At 42.0% G+C, this 17,398-nt stretch overlaps 2 protein-coding genes across 2 annotated transcripts; both read left to right on the forward strand.

The window, feature by feature from the left end:
* The first annotated feature begins 3,738 nt into the window (after nt 1-3,738).
* On the forward strand, nt 3,739-5,182 carry gem (GTP binding protein overexpressed in skeletal muscle). The gene is made up of 4 exons (XM_070912460.1): nt 3,739-4,093; nt 4,424-4,500; nt 4,584-4,788; nt 4,899-5,182. Exons 1-4 carry the CDS (start codon nt 3,739-3,741, stop codon nt 5,180-5,182), a joined length of 921 nt encoding a protein of 306 aa, XP_070768561.1.
* A 2,104-nt stretch (nt 5,183-7,286) lies between these two features.
* cdh17 (cadherin 17, LI cadherin (liver-intestine)) lies at nt 7,287-17,193 on the forward strand. Its single transcript, XM_070912287.1, is given in 19 exon segments — nt 7,287-7,346; nt 9,058-9,114; nt 9,529-9,624; nt 10,301-10,438; nt 10,556-10,691; nt 10,935-11,093; nt 11,485-11,637; nt 12,237-12,442; nt 12,561-12,692; nt 12,782-12,932; nt 13,436-13,645; nt 13,744-13,820; nt 13,904-14,092; nt 14,660-14,904; nt 15,622-15,752; nt 15,855-16,079; nt 16,177-16,287; nt 16,835-16,951; nt 17,102-17,193. Coding segments are annotated over 19 exon segments (2,685 nt in total).
* Nucleotides 17,194-17,398: the final 205 nt, after the last annotated feature.

Genomic DNA, 17,398 nt, shown 5'->3' on the forward strand with positions numbered 1-17,398 from the left:
ATCTATAGCCATCACCATGACCCCGCCAATCTGCAGCAAGCCTGAGCACAACTCTCCCCTTCATCCATCCCCTCCTCCTGACTCTGGTCCCGCTCCAGCACTTAACAAGGATTTAATGTCGCCCAATCATCTATCAGGAAGATCAGATCAGAGCAGTAATACACAGCAGCAGGTCCCGCGGATGAGGCCACAGCCCAATACAGAAGGCCTGGAAAAACAACAGCCGAAAAAGCAGCATAATCCCACAATCACTGTAATAACTCTCCCTCTTTCTCACACACACACACACACACACACACACACACACACGAACGCAAACAAAGTGCTTTGGCAAATGAATATCTGATGTGTACAAGTTGAGGGAGTGTGTGATGTGATTCAGGGTCTCTCTGGACATTTGTGTACGTTGTAAGATCATTCACAAAATACCAACTAGTGGTTTCCAACCCATTAACAACATGCTGGTGCTGCCAGCAGTAGATCTCCTACAACCTAAGCTTATTCCCAAAGCTTTTATTCAGCAACTTCTGATAAGAAGCAATGTCTCCTTCACTGAAAAGACACAACAGATAACGCAGATGCCAGGCATGTTAGATATCATTGTTTTCACTCCCAACAGTCACAGAAGTACAGCTAATAAATCTGCTATGAATGTGCCAGGGTTTGTTTATTCAATTGATATAAAACTCTATCCGTTTTGAGGCCACACCTTGTATCTTTCACCTTGGAGCCCTGACAACGTCTGTCTGACACTCCTTCATTCATTTTAGTGCCAGTGAGACAAGAACATGTCTGCCTTTTTATCTTGGAGATGCTCCTGGAAATCGTCAATGAAAATTATTAATCCAGTTTTGTGAATTCAAATAATCTACCAAATACTGTTTCTTAATATGTGGTCTTTAGCAGCTGTTTGCCAACCTAGTGTTCAAGAAAGGAGGAAATAGGATTTGTGAATAATTCATGCTTTCTTTATTGGCCCAAGTTGTAATCTAGCATGTCTGTTAATCATCTGTCAGGTTGGACGGGCAGCAGCAGAGGTTTGGATCAGTTATTCTTGTTGGCACCTGCACAGAAATCTGCCAACATAATTAAATTGAATTCTTAAGAGACATAAATTATTGAATAATTCATATACAAACTAAATCAGCCTCTAATTTGGCCTCTATTGCAGAGTAGATGTATTCACATTGAAATTGGGCTACAACTAAAGACTATTATCAATTAAACTGCAGGTTATTTTATCAATTAATCGTTTGGTCTTTAAAATGTCAGAAAATAGTGAAACATGCACAAAGCCCAAGGTGATAGCATCAAATTGCTTGTTAGTTTGACCAAACCTAAATATATTCTGTTTATATGATACAATATATATATTTATTAGATATTATTATATTATACATATTAGACAAAGAAAAGCAGCAAATCTTTACAATTAAGCTGTAAGATGGAATGTTTGGTTTGAAAAATGACTTGAAAGATTGACTTAAATGAAAAAATGTTGTTTTTCAGTGGTTTGACTTATCAATTAATCAACTTATTGTTGCAGCTCCAGCTTGAAAGATTAAATGGAAATTCCACCTCAAAAACCTTTTAAACACCATCTCTGGAGCCTGTGACGTTCAGTGCATCCCAGGACTAATTTTGTGATTAGGTTTTGTAATGGCTCTTTATCTGTGTATCCACCAAACTGATCTTCTTTAGTGATTTGTTTTAGAGACTTTCAGAATTTCTCTTGACAACCTCATGTTGCATACAGCTGACTGTCAGAAATGTAGGTGGAAAGAACAATGCCGATAGCAAAACAAGTTTTTCAATTTGTTGCTGAACATTGCGACACAGATGTTGAGTCCAGAAAACACTGTCACAGTGTGTAACACGAGCTGTTAATATGTTAGACAGAAAAAAAAATTGAGAATAGAGTAGTTTTACAAGACAACCTGTACAGAACAGATGTCTAGATGTTTTTTCCCACAGACTTAAAGCTGCCTTTTCAGGCCAGAGAACAGCAGATACATGATGTCAAGGACCCTGCTCTTTATCTCTCTCAGTCTCTCTGTATTTCTTTCTCGCTCTTTTTACCTGAATGTTTTTCTCAAGGACGTTCTCTCAGACCAACTATCACTGCTAGGCCTGGCCTGAATGAGCTTACAAAGCACCACAAATTAATATAAACCACATCCAGAATGCAGTGCATACAGAGTCCAAAATTGCTGATAAAATATATACTTTAATGGATATAATTATGTTTTAATGGATTAATCAACATAAAATCTAATTAAGTAGTCCATCTTGCCATCTTTTCCAAATTTTTGTGACAAAGTAATCAAAGTAAAAATAATCTGTACATCAGAATATTTGAGGGTTTTGTATGAAACTTATTTTAAGTATATGTTAGGTAATGTGAGTACCTCTTTATTGTACTTCAAGCGAGGCTAACTCGCTGAACAGCAGCCGCTGCAGCTAAATGACAGTTAGCTAAACTACTTTTTAGCATTTAGCTAAATTGCTAAGTTATTGTAAGGGCCGCACAAGCGAGAAGAGTAATAAAGTGAGCAAACTGACTTAGTTATGTCAGTTAAACAGCAATTTGTTTGCTTAAGTTTGCATATAAAGCTAACATTAGCCAACAAACTGGTCATACCAGACCATAGACTGTATAAAAGAAGTGGACATTGTCACCCGTCGGTTTGTGGACTGCTGTTTTGAAGCCTGGGGTTTTGGCATTCTGGCCGTCGCCATCTTGTTTTTTTGGAGCCAGAAGTGACCATATTTGGACGAGAGGGTGGACCAGAGGATCTGAAAACCCGAAGATGCAATGCAGGCCTCCTTATACTGGCAACCTGACTGCACCTGGCTATGCTGTGCTAGTTTATACTTACCAGAAACCGAATGCTGCTATCCGGATTGACAGGTCACCATGGTAACGACTTGTCAATCGCAAGGTAACCCCGTCCTAAAGCATACCCTGCTTTATCGTCTATTTTACTCTAAACGGGACCATCATTTAAAAATGAACATCATGCTGTATTGAAGAAGACTTGAAACTAGCGATTGAGACCATAAACTTCTCTTTCTATGCAATCTAACTTCTTTTTGCACTTTTCAGACCTGGTTGGTGCTGCACCAGTCAACTTCCAACTTTTTATGAAGTCAATTTTTTCATTTCTAAGTGGAAGACCGTGTATATACTGTAAAGAGGCTTTTTTTTAGTTAAAGTTCTATATCCCTGTTGCACAATTCAGTAGCCTTTTGGTGTAAACACAATCCGAGCAGTGAGTCAAAATAGTAAATACCCCCCATATCACAGTAAACACTCATGCTCCACTTGTGTGACCCCCCCTCCTCCCTCCTCCTTTTTATATAAACCGCAGGGAAACCCCATCCGAGCATTAGAGACACACTCAGCTGGAGATTACTGAGACAGACGGCAGCAGACACACCAAGAAGTCACCAGCTGTAAACGTCGCTCCGGGATTTACCAACCAAATGTTTCTGCAATGCCTGAATTAAACTTAGTCTTTAATGCGGGATCTTTGCATCTGAACTCTGAGTTTCATCTTTTGCTTCAAGCACTCACTTATACTTACTTCACTCTCCTCTCGGCACCTTTTTGATGTTTAGCTGAAGAAATCGACTCTTTTCTCGGGTGTTTTCCCCGTGAGAATAGAGGTTAAAACACCACCTTGAAAAACGTTTTAATCGGTAAATCCAGTTCATCCTAATTGTGTCGCCGGCACCATGCTTTCCAGTGTGCGCCGGCACAGCCTCCGCCTGCAGACCGAGTTCCACCGGTGGAGCATCTGCGACCCCGGCAGTCACCTGCTCCCGGACAGCTTCCTGGCCCGGGTCCCCGCCTGCATCTCCCGCTCCAAATCCTGCACCAGCTCCGCCGGGGAGTCGGACGGGAGCCGCGGGAGCTGGTCGTCCGCAGACTCGTTCATCTCCTCCGACTCCGCCGGGGAGCCAGCGGAACCCGGGAGCCCGTACCGGGTGGTGCTGTTAGGGGCCAGCGGGGTCGGCAAGACAGCCTTCGCCAGCATCTTCGCCGGAGCAGCTGACAGCATGGACAGTGATGACTGCGAGCTGTGTGGAGGTGAGAACAAGATGATAACGATACTGAAACTTATTATACTGTTATTATTGACAGATGTGTCTTATTGTATAATACATTTTAGATGGAAACAAACCAAATCCCTATAGATAAATAAAAAAAACCTAGCATATTATCATAATAAAAGACAATATTAGATATTTAAAATAAAAAGCCATAAAATCTAAAGGTCTCTATAATCTCAGTATTGAGCGCCATACACTTGTTAAATTCCTATAATAATATCATAGTACTGTACTTATTTTGATAGCATAATTATGTCCAATACATTGCTGTCAACATAAGTTTTTCTTGTGTTTCTTATAATTTCAGATGAAGTGTGTGAAAAGACAATTGAAGTGGATGGAGAGCCTGCGGCTATAACTCTGCTTGACACATGGGATGCAGAGGTGAGATGCCTTCAGGTCCGCCTGTATGCCAGCGCACACTGTCTGTAAATCCTGTATCTAAATGTGTGTGTTTGTCTTTGCAGACTGACGGTGAATGGGCTCAGGAGTGCTACATGCAGACAGGTGATGCCTACCTGTTGCTGTACTCTGTAACTGACCGGGCCTCGTTCCTGCGAGCCTCGGAGCTCCGGATAACTCTGCGCCGCTTCCGTCCTGCCCAGCACACACCAATCATCCTGGTGGGGAACAAATGTGACCTGGTGCGACGCAGAGAGGTGTCAGTCAGTGGTGAGGAGACACAATCCCTGTCTCTTTGTGTGTGATGAACACTGTTTACTGTGAGGTTTTTCTCATTTTCTCATATATGTAGGTAATTGATGTTTGACTTTCTGTTTCAGATGGCCGTGCCTGTGCTGCTGTGTTTGACTGCAAGTTTATCGAAACCTCAGCCGCCATGCAGCACAACGTCTGGGAGGCTTTTCGTGGCATAGTGCGACAGCTGCGTCTGCGCCGAGACTCCAAGGAAGCCAACAAGCGCCGCAGGCACAAAAGCTGTAACACACGCCGAGAGAGCCTTCCTATGAAGGCCAAACGCTTCCTCGACAAGGTGGTGGCTAAGAACAATCCCAGTGTGGCATTCTGGCTAAAATCCAAGTCCTGCCATGATCTCTCTGTGCTGTAGGAGCCCGACAGACACTTGTTTATTAAAACTCTACACTAAACCTTTGAGCAGGTGAACAAGTTACAGCCTGGAGAACAAAATATGTGGACACAGGCTGGAGGGAAGCCTGAATCTATAGGGCTAAATGTTGGACGGTTCAAACCCAGCCCTCAGTGTGTTCACATCCACCTTGGTGTACATGAGAGGTGTTTCTGCACTGCCATGAGACCATGACTGAGCTCAGTTTGTCAGCCTGTGAAATGGACTGGACATTCAGCAGATGAAGTGAAAGACTCTTTATGTCTATGTGGCTAAAATGATGGAGGGTAGAGCTCAACTGATGGAAACTGACAGAAGGATGTGATGTTTGTTCATGTCTGTGTTTTGAACAAAGACATTAATATTAGCCTTTTATGTCCTTCTCTCTTTCGTCGTCCTTTCGCTCTCATCCCTGCCTAATGTGTCGTCTGTCGACCCCTAAGTGCTACGATTACCAGTTGTAAGCTATTGACGATTAAGTTCTTTAAGGAGTTTATTTATAATGTGTTGTATTTTGCACTTACTGTAAATTAATGCCAGATTGATAATGTACTGTATTTTGTTACTTGTATGTAGTTTCAGTGTTGCTTATTGAAATAAAGTGACATCATCCAATTTGGATTAAAAAAAAAAAACTGTCCCTTTTGTCTGTCATCTCAACCTCACTAATGAGATGTTACCATGGGTGACTCAGCTTTGTCACAAAAGAGACACACTCACACAAACCGGCTTTAACAACTGAGCTGATAAAAGATGAGTCAGGTGGTGACATTAAAGCTGAACTTTCAGAAACAGAATAAGTCCTGTGTGTGTGTGTGTGACAGCTGATTGAGTACAGTGATTTGACTGCTCAGGGACTGATCAGAGATTTGGGTCACAGTGTGACACCAAACATCATGCTCAGACGCCGCATGCTCTGATCCCAAGCTCAGTTTTGTCAGAAAAGCGGTAAAATGCAGGAAAATCTGTTGCCAAGGTAACATTCAGAGGAGCCCAGGAAGTGGGTGTGTGTGTGTGTGTGTGTTTTGTATGTTCGGTCCAGGGAGCGTCAGGCAGATGGTGTTAGTGCATGTTGGCCAGAATATCTATCAGGCTGCTTGCACACAGGATCAAGGCAGATACATACATGCTTTTACATAATGGAGTCACTTCCATCTGAATTAATGACTTCACTGCAGTCACAGGTTCTGGTTAAATAGCAGTGCTGTGAAACAGTGACTCACTCACAGCCCGTTTTTTTCTTACAGTTGCAGATTCACGCAAATCTCTGCCTTGTTTCCGAGCTTGTAAAGCTCACTGCTGTCAGCCCAGGATGGTAGCGTGTGCTATCATCAGGATGTATGGAAGATAATCCCCGCTATATGTGAGGTTGGATAACACTCGATGACAAAACATAGGCTGACATCCTCTCTTTATGTCACCTTTAAGCATTTTTGTTACATTAATGTATGATATCAAACCTGCTGCTTAACATTTTCATCATATGTGCCTTGACCTGCTGAAAAAACCCAGATGACCCCCATATGATGCAATGGATTGTCAATGTAATCTCTTAGGTCTTTTGTCTACACACAGCTCCTTATCAGGCACTATGGAAAATCTGACAGGAAACAGAGCAGAGGTGCAGAGGTCAAAGTCTCTGTCTCTCTCTCTAATTTCTCGGGAAATTAGAAACTTAAACGCTGAATAGCAGTTTTCTAGAGAAATTTCCCCTATTATTAAACACTTTTTGTCTTCATTTGTCTCTTTTTGTTCACAATTCACACACATGCAGTCGAAAAAGCACAAATCTTGACTAATGTTGTGAGATTCCTCCAACAGTTTTTTTTGCGACTGTAACCCACTAACAGGACTCAAACTATAAGTGTTCAAGGATTCACGTAAAACCAGTGACTAATATTAGGCGATAATGGATTTGTCTTTTACTGTACTGTACGTATCATTGTTCTGTTCTTCCTGTCTCCTTCTCTCTCGTCAGCTGCTTCCCCATTGGCCAGCTCGACATGAGGGCAGGCTGATTAGACAATCATTAGATCCAATAAAACATAGCTGGTTAACACTTTGGTTAACGTTTGACCAGAAGGGGATGGGGCTGCTCAGATCACTCTGAAGTCTGAGGAGTGACTCGCTCGATCTCTCCAGCAAGGTAAGGCTCTTCACGCTCCTGTCGCCAAATTTTGGAAATGTTGAGTATTTGGAGTAGATTTTTAGATTGTGTTACAGGACACAAACTGGACTGCTACTGTTGGTTTTCCCAGGCTGTGTCTGATGTGTCGGGATGCTCTCAGTTTGTTGCAGAAATGCTGTGATCTTGATTTGACTTTGGCTGGGCCTTAGTGTCAGGTGTCGGCATATCTGACAACCAACCTTTCCTTCTTCGGGGCTTCCTGGGTTGCTGCCAGTGCCTGGCATTAGAGGTATATTAACTGTATGGGACATTAGATTTGGTATCATAGCAGCTGAAATTTAGGCCGACAAAGGTCATCCAGTTATTGTGCAAAAAGAGGGCCTGCAACACCCAAAATCATTGTGTCACACAGCTGTGCCACTTTCAATCCTTTATTTGAGTAAGTACAGTAAACAATTCAGTTTATGAGATATTTTCCTCACTGGAAGTCAGTCCGAAGTGGTCTGTTTTGTCTGTAAATTGGTAATACCATGGTTTGTTAGTTAAACTATGCCAGTCAGCAGAGGTAGTGCTCCACATGGAGACAGAAGTACTAATAACTGGTAGACAACAAATTCAGTTTTAAAGTAAAATGTGTGTTCTGTTAATGGGGAGTGTAACAGGGCGGTGACATTAGATGTGTGCTGTGCTACAAAAAGGTCATTCGCCACGACTCAATGTCACCTTCACTTTTCTGCTGACTTCTGTCTGGCCTGCACTTCACAAGTCCAGAAATCTCACACTTCACCACATTTATCAGTGAATTCCTGATATATTCCTGTTACATTAATCGTGTTTGACATTAATGAATCTTATCACATATCATATTTTTTCTGTCGTTATCCAAAGCAGTGTCATAGTAATGTTAAATCAAACAATACTGTATGTATATTCTCCTATCATCTGAGTGTGTAATTTATGAGACACACTGAAGATACTGTTGCAGAGTAGCGAGCGTCAAAGTGCTGATCAGTAAATCTTCCATTCATTTTTGGATGTCAGAGAGACAGTAAATGTGTCAGTTATCATTTGTTTTAAACACAAAAAAACACCAGTTTCCTGAATCACACACTGTTATGGCTGTGATGTTATTCTCGACAACTGTAAAGTCACTGAGGTTACACACTTTGACCTCATGGTACCTGCGTCATATTGACACCCACTGCGAAAAGGTGGCTTGAAAAAAATAAATCACCCAAGTCTGGCATTGCATGTGAGCTCCGAGTTTCAGTTTCTCCTGCACGCTGAGGTGGGTGGTTCACACTGGTTGTGTAGGTGGAGCCGCACATATAAGAGCTTTAAGTTCCCATTCAGCTCAAAGTATGAAGCAGAGAGAGATAGCATGTACATGTGTGGAGACTCAAGGACAGACGAGGGATTTTCTCTGCGAGGCTGTTGTCTTTATGAATCAATAACTCATTGTGCTGAGTCGAGAAAGTGACATACCGAGGCACACTGGGTTTAATTGTTTCTAGATGGACTCGGTAACAATTATCCACATCACTCTTCATTATTTCTACAAGCATGAGATGTGGACTTAACAGCAGAGCATGGTGAATATTTATATTTGTAAAAATGTGTAATTTAAATTCTCCTCACCTCTCTGCCTCCTCAATCTACTGCTTTCTCCCTCACCACTTCACTCCTATCCCCCTTATCTCCTACTCCTCCTCTTCCTCTTCCTTCCCAGACTGTGATCATGACACCCATGGTGCATCTGTTGTTGCTCCCACTCCTGTTCAGCATTGTGAGTACATAACACTGCCAACTGCTGCCCTTCAATACATATTCATAGGACTTCTTTATGGCATTTGAGGCATCCTGTACAAACAATGTGTGCAAGGTTAAAAAATGTGTGCAAAAAAAACCTTTGGTAACTTATTTAAAACAACCAAAGAAAGTGTAAAGTGTTACTAAGCTGATCGTGGGTCCTTTGTCTGTAGACTTCGCTCTCCTGTTCTGCAGTGGGAAATACGAATCCCCCCACTTGTCCTGTCATTTTGGTTCAATAAATAACTGGGCTGTAAAAACCTGCCCTCAATGCCAGACTATGTTCAGCTACAGTACAGAGTTAAAGCAAAAAGGGCAAATGCAGGTTTAATTTTACCTCAGCCAGTACTGTATTCAATGACCTTTGACCTCTGTGTCTGTGCTCTGATAGGCTGCTGGGAAGGATCTGGAGGAGAAGAAGGGCCCGTTTGAGAACACGGAGCTGAATGTGCCAGAGGGGACACCAGTGCCATATCCCATGTATCAGGTATGACACACATGCCAGCTGTGACGGAAAGTAACTAAATACGTTTACTCAAGTACTGTACTTAAGTACAATTTTGAGGTACTTGTACTTATTTCCCTTTATGCTACTTTATACTTTTTACTCCACCACATTAATCTGACAGCTGTAGTTACTAGTTACTTTAAACATGATACCCTTAAAAAAAGCTTTACTTGAGGCTCTCGTCACAGGTTTCAGATGTTAGAAGTTCCACCAAAGGGTCTAAACTTCTCACATGCTTACATTTTAATTGTCTCCCACAACAGTAAAATTAATATTAATCATCTGATAATTTAAAATATGATAATATATCGGTCACAGGGGTTGTTTTTTGCAGAAGGAGTACTTTTTATTTTTGATATGTTGCTGATGATATTTCCGTAGTTTTACTTAAGTAGGAGTTTAAATGCAGGACTTTTACTTGTAATGAAGTATTTCAACATTGTTGTGTTGCTACTTTCACTTCAGTAAAGGTTTTCAATACTTCCTCCACCACTGCGTGCCAGGCAAGGACATCTTGCTAAAACTCACCATCATGTACAGAACATTAGAGATGAAATAAATAATGCAACTGTGTAGTTTGGCTGTTGTCTGAGATCAAGTCTATTAATTATCATGAATTATTTTTCTGTTCTCCTGCCCATCTCTCACTCCATAGTTTCAGGTGACCCGTCCAGGTGTTAATAATTTCAGGCTGAGTGGAGAAGGTAAGGAAGACATTCAGATTTCAAAGGACGGGTGGCTGTTCCTGGAGAAGTCTCTGGACTGGTCTCGAGAGGACCATTACATGATCATGGTAACATGGTCCTCTCTCTTCTTATAAACACACAGAACATTATTCTTGTGCATTGTAGTAGCATTAAATGTATTTATATATACTTGTGTTTGTGTTTGCGTGTGTGACTACATCCAGGTGGAGGCGTTGGCAGATGATGAAGTTGTGGATGGTCCAGTTTATGTGACCATCAATGTGTTGGACGTCAACAACAATGCTCCGTACTTCAACCAGAGTGACTACACAGCTTTAGTTCGAGAAAACAATCCAGCAGGTGTGTGTGTTATAAGAGGAAAGACTCCTAATGCATAAAATAAGTGTTTTTGGCTGTAAAATAAAGTACAACCAATGTGTAGTTCAGAGGCTAAAGCATCTAAAAGCTCCATTGTGGTTCTTGGATTCTTGGCATGCATATGGGTTAAGCAGTATTTCTATATGTTATGACTCTGTTCTGAAATACTCGGGCAAACATCTCCCTGTGGTAAGACTGTAACATTAGTTTTGTCTGTTGTTCCAGGTGTCCCATTTACGCGCGTGTTTGCACTGGATCAGGACGACCCACAGACTCCCAACGCTCGTCTGAGCTACAGCCTGGTCAGCCAGATCCCCAACAAAAACAACATCCTCCTGTTCCAGATTGACCCTAACACTGGAGTGATCTCCACCACAGAAGACGGTAATGACACACAAATGACTGAACAGCCACTGGTGCGCAGAACTAGGTGCACTGTCCGTGGGAAAGTCTGTAATCTGTCCATCTCTGCCTGTAATCTGTCCGTATAGTGCCACTGTAAATCCAGATTACACAGTTCATCTTGTGTACTCAAGATTAACGCTGATTGGAAGCAGATTGCCTAAATGTGTCGCGTGACGTTGATCACAGATTACTTTGAGTGTGTGTGAGCATGTGAATGTGTTTGAAGATACTTGTTTACATCTGCAAGAGAAAGTGTGAGATCAGCTGCTATGATACCAGAGATTCTTTTCCACCGATCTATATGAAAGATATGTTTGTAATGTGTGGAATCATTCTGAACAATAATTGATGTATGTGTGTTCTTTAACAGGGGAACGGGCGCTCAAGGCCAGAGAAGGCATAAAGTATGGCAGAGGAGAAGATCAGAGCATTGATGCTCTGAAGACAAAGTTTAACAGTTACTGTTCAGTGCAGCAGGTCCCCTATGAAGAAAATCCCTTCTTCACCTGCGTGGAGAGAGCAGGTTTGTATACAGATGTGTTGAGCATAGAGCTGCAGTCTCTAGTTGTCTATTGATAAATTAGTCAAAGTTAAGCAAACATTCACTAATTCCATCTTCACAAATGTGGATATTTTCTCAGGGAAAAGGGACTGGAGCACAGTGATTGCTTTGCAGCCTTTAATTGTACAAATAGGCCAGTGTTTCAACAATCCTGTGTTTTCATCAGTCAAAATTGCCAAAGACATTAGGCAAACATATGTAGCCATATATAGAATAGTTACAGTACAGTTGTCATTGAATAATTGGTTGAAGAGGATTTCAAACCTGTTGGATAATGGATCCAAGAGTGGGAGTTGTCTTAGCCTTGTATGCCCTGCATACACATACGTCTGTTTATTCTGACATTAGATAAACTCAAACTGTAACGACTTTCAGCGTTCAGTGCTGGATATGTGATTTATTGGGTGTTGAGATGATGAGTTCATCCGGGGAGAGTTGTTAGGCCATCGCTGATTTCTAAGATTGTGTCCATGTGACTCAGTTTTCCGCAATTACAGATCTACTGAAACTTTTTCTACAATGGCTCTAATTGCAACCTTTGTCTTCCTCTGTGGTGTCAGAAATGAGGAGGAGGAATGTGGACCCCCTGGAGGACCCAGACTACACCCTGACTGTGCGTGTGCAGGACCTGGGAGGAGCGTCAGAGACCGCGCTGAGTGGAAACGCCAGAGTGCACATTGTTGTGCAGCAAAACCTGTGGGTCAACCCTGGACCGATAACTCTTCAAGAGCACTTAAAGGGAACTTACCCTCTGGTCATCGCAAAGGTGTGGTGGGATGCACATGCCAACTCTGCACAAATGTCACAAACGCAGACACATTAAAGTACCAACACTCACAACCGACCGTCCCACTCTGTCCTCCTTTCTCCCTTTTCCGATCCAGGTCGAGTCTAATGAGCCTGACGCCATCTACACGGTAATGCAGAAAGAGCGAGAGTTGAAATTTCCCTTCAAGATCACAGAAGATGGAGAAATACATCTGACAGAGGAGTTGGACAGAGAAGACAAGGACATGGTACAGGACACTTTGCTCAGTACATCTCATGTAGAAATAACAATTTACTTCCTGGGATTATACTTGAACTTGTGTTGGTTGTGTTTCAGTACATCCTGGTGGTGAGGGCCTTGGATAACAGTGACAAAGAGGTGGATCCACCCATGGAGATTCAAGTCTTGGTGGAGGATGTGAATGACAACGCACCAGTGTGTGAAAATGAGGAGAGTGTATTTGAGGTGCAGGAGGATGAGCCTGTTGGTAAGATGTGTGTGTGTGATTATGACATAACCCATTCAAATATGTAATATCTTCAGTAGCAATAAACATTTGACACACTCATACATTTATAATGTATAATTTGGGATTAAATAATAGGAAATTGGCTGAAATTTAATCAAAAAGCAAACTCAATCTCAGAAGCAAAGAAATTCTGCTGCTGTTATACGCCAGAGAAATTATACAATGCAGAGAATTTAGTGCCACATTGTCAATGGCAGGCAATGAACAGAATCAATACCAGCTTTATTTGTGTTGTTTACAGCCCTGATGAAAAAAAAGCAGTATATCATCCGATCAAATGTTCAAGTCCAAATAGGCCAAAAATATCTTTCTCTCTCTATATTATTGATATTTTGCACAATCTCTCTGGAACGCATCTCAAAATGTGCATACTTGCGGAATCAGAGGTCAAGGACATTTCTAAATTTTAAGAAATTTGATGAATAGCTTTTGTTCTTAAGTTCTGGTTCTTGTGGTTCCAGGCAGCCTGATTGGAGAGCTGTTGGCCCATGACATCGATGAAGAGGGGACACTGAACGCTCAGCTGACTTACACCATCGTGTCCCAGAATCCATCCACCACTCCCAGCGCCTTCTCTATTGATGCTTCTTCTGGAAGAATTCAGGCTTTGCGCTCGCTGCGGCGGAAAGACCAGCAGATGTACAACCTCAATGTCAGAGTCAACGACCCAGGTAACACACACACTGTACGATGTAACACACACACTGTACGATGTAACACACCTGTAAATATAAGTAAGTCAGTCACTCCAAGTACTTTTGTCTCACAGATTTCAGCACCGAATGTAAGGTCATCATCAAGGTCATTGACGTCAACAATGAGATGCCTCTGTTTGAGAAGAATGATGTAAGTATGTGAGCCACCTGTCTCTTATTTCTCATGCTTTTTTGGCCGATTGTCTGCATGTTTCTGTATGTGTCTGTGTGCAGTACGGCAGTCACACTCTAGCAGAGGACACTCCTGTGGGTCAAACAGTGCTGACAGTCAGAGCAACAGACGCTGATGACCCAGACAGCGGCAGCTCTCTTATTGAGTTCCACATCTCTGCTGGCAACGACGATGACGTTTTTGCTGTGGAAACTGACGGCAAAGGTGTCGGCCATCTGGTCATAGTTAAGGTACAGTATCTCCATTCTACCACACACGCAGATAAAGTTCCCAATTATTATAGTATTTTTGTGATATACTCTTGTATAGAGTTGCAACTAATGATTATTTTTGTCATTTATTATTTTGTTGATTTTTGATGTATGGTTTAGTCTATAAAATGTCAGAAAATAGTGAACATTTCACTTCACAATTTCCCAAATGTCATCTTTAAAAAGTCTTGTTTTGTCCGACCAACAGTCCAAAACCCAAAGATGTTAAATTTATGAAGATATAAAACAGAGATAAGCTGCAAATCCTCACATTTTATGTTTGGCAATTTTTGCTTGATAAATGTTTTAAACAACTGATTATCAAAATAGTCACACAAACATTAGAAATCAAACATTTATTATTTCATATATGTCTTTATGAAAATCTTCAGCCCAGGTAATATCCAGTAATTATGTGGGAATTGCTGCCTGTCGTGACTTTAAATGTACAATGTCTTGGATAAGCAGTATTTCCTGGCAACATGTAGCTCCAAGATATGTGACAGAATCCTGCTTTTTCTAACCCGCGTGCTTGTCTCCTAACAGCCTCTGGACTTTGAGTCCTCTCCCACCCACAAGCTCCGGATTGATGCTCGAAACCCAGAGCCGCTGATGAAAGGTCTGGAGTACGGCAGCGGATCCACAGCCTTCGTCTCTGTGTCTGTCACTGACGTAGACGAGGCTCCCGAGTTCAGTATGGACATCCTGGACGTGACTGTGCCTGAAAACACCACCAAGGGATCAGTGCTGCTCACTGTGGAGGCAAAGGACCCAGAGGGCAAAGAGATCGGGTAAACTCACACAGAACTGCTTAAAATACAATAGCTGTACTTTGGATTTGACTTGATCTAATGGAGGCAATTTAAAATATATTCTTCATTAAAAAGGTTATAAGCCCTAAATAGAGGTATGCTTGGGAGTGTGTTTAAATGACTGATAGGAGACTCAGTCTGTTACATTTAGCCATGGTTACACCCACCCCTCTCTTTGTTAAAAAACATTTTTTTTAGTTTTGGTGCAGTAACTACCAAAATGGCTGCGAGCTGTAAACCCAAATACAGACTTCAAAACATCCTCTTAGAAACCCGAGGGAGACAACACTGATGCTGTGTCCATGTTCCTCTGCAGTTTATGAGCTGGACTCTAACACGATGTGCTGTACGATAGTAGCCTGAACACAAACACTCTCACACACACACACACACACACACACACACACACACACACACACACACACACACACACACACACACACAGCTTTCATGGGTTAGGAATTTTTCCACTAGATCAGCTTTGGCTTCGTTTTTAACGCTAATGCTTCCTACTGGCTGCTAGCTTGAGGTTTCATCTGTTAGACTATCACGTGTACCCGAAACAGACTATTCATTTGTTCTCACTACCTTTATTTCCCCTGGGCCCCAGTTCAGTGCCTGGTGCGTCATGGATGATTTCTAATATCTGCTCGCTGTGTGTGTCTTTGTGTGTGATTTCTGTTGTGTGTTGTGCAGTTTTAAGTTGGACGGTGACACTCAGGGCTGGCTGGAGATCGATGCTGCCACAGGACAGATCAAGACCAAAGACAATCTGGACAGAGAAACCATGGATACTTTCAAAGTCACCGTCACTGTATTTGAGAAGGGTGAGATAATGGACTCATGTCACAGTTTGTTTGTGTTGTTGATCAGTTGTAATAAAGGCCACACCGTTTTTAAATGAAATGCCCTCTGATTTCCCTCTTAAGAGAACCCGGAAAAGTCTTCCGAGCGTGTCGTGTCTGTGAGGCTGCTGGATGTGAACGACAATGTCCCCAAACTCATAGAGACCCAGGCCTTCATCTGTGTGAAGAAGCCCGAACCCGTCATCATCAAGGCCAAAGATGGAGACAGCGCCCCCTTCTCCCAGCCCTTCACCTTCACCTTGGGTAACGGCAAGAAATCTCCCAACTGGGAGCTGCTCAACATTGACGGTACGCTAACATACTGTACTACTGACGTGATGCTGTGAAACTAAGTTGTAGAGTCACATCATTACATCCTTCTTGTTTCCTTTTGTATGTCATGCAGGTACAACAGCTAAACTGACCCTGAGGAAAAAAACTACTGAAGATAAAACCTTCATACTCCCCATTAACATTAAAGACAATGCAGGCATGGGAGTCACACAGCCGTTTGAGGGTGAGTTCAGTCTTTAGATTAAGTGTTGTGTGTGTAGCCAAAGCCTGATAAAACATATCCCTCTGTCCCATAGACTTCCATTACTGTCCAAAAAACATTAAAAACAGAGAGACATCAGAGAGTTACAATGGGTTGACATGTTCCTTAATTTGCTGCTTGCTGCTGTAAATACTCACAAGAGCACAAAATGTGTGTTAATCCGCCACTGAAAATAGTCCCCAACAAATGTACAATTTACTCCTGTTTGAGTAAGGTTTGCTAAAAACTACCGTGCCCAAGCTTTCTTCATATATAAGAAAGAGAAACCAATTTTTGGATACTTAATAAAAAGTATACACAATTTGACAGAAAACACAGGTTACACAGAATATCAAGGCCTGAGATAAGAGATTGGTGATTGACGATGGACTAACACATTGTTGGTTTGTGTTTTTTTCATGGAACCTCAGCGTCATCCTTTAAAGTCAAACAATGACACTTTACTGCTCATTATGTCTCTGATAAAAGTTTAATGCACATGTGTGTTGCTCTCTACCCTCTGTACCAGTGAGAGTATGTAACTGCACAGAGCTGGGCTACTGCTACATTGCACCAGATGAACGTGGCTTCACTTATGGACTGGGAACCACCATCGGGATCCTGGCCGGCACTCTGGGATTCTGTGGTAAGTCTGACAAACCTCATACGAAAAGTCTGTCATCTGGTAGAACCAACTCACACATGAAGCAGTATCCATTATATTCTGCACAGTCTGGCTTTGTGTTGGTGGTGCTGACTCCATTTTGTTCCCTGCTCTGATTTTTCCTTCTTGCAGTTATTGTCTTCATCATAGTGATCAAACGCATAAAGAAAGGGGGCAAGAAGAAAGCCCAGACGGAAGAGGAAGAGAGGAACGCCATGATGTAGAGACTACACACACACAAACACATATTTGTACTGACATAATGCATTCCTTATCGCTTCAACCTGAACCCTCAAACCAAGTTATTTTGATGGTTCCTTTTTTAACTTCTGCTCAGGGACAACAGATGGAAATTAGCCTTCTAGACTAACTCTGGGTCATTTACTGTCTTTTTTTTATGTTGATCAAAGAGCATTTTCCTCGTCAAAT

This window comes from Enoplosus armatus, chromosome 9 (assembly GCF_043641665.1).
Source record: "Enoplosus armatus isolate fEnoArm2 chromosome 9, fEnoArm2.hap1, whole genome shotgun sequence".
NCBI classification, from domain to species: domain Eukaryota; kingdom Metazoa; phylum Chordata; class Actinopteri; order Centrarchiformes; family Enoplosidae; genus Enoplosus; species Enoplosus armatus.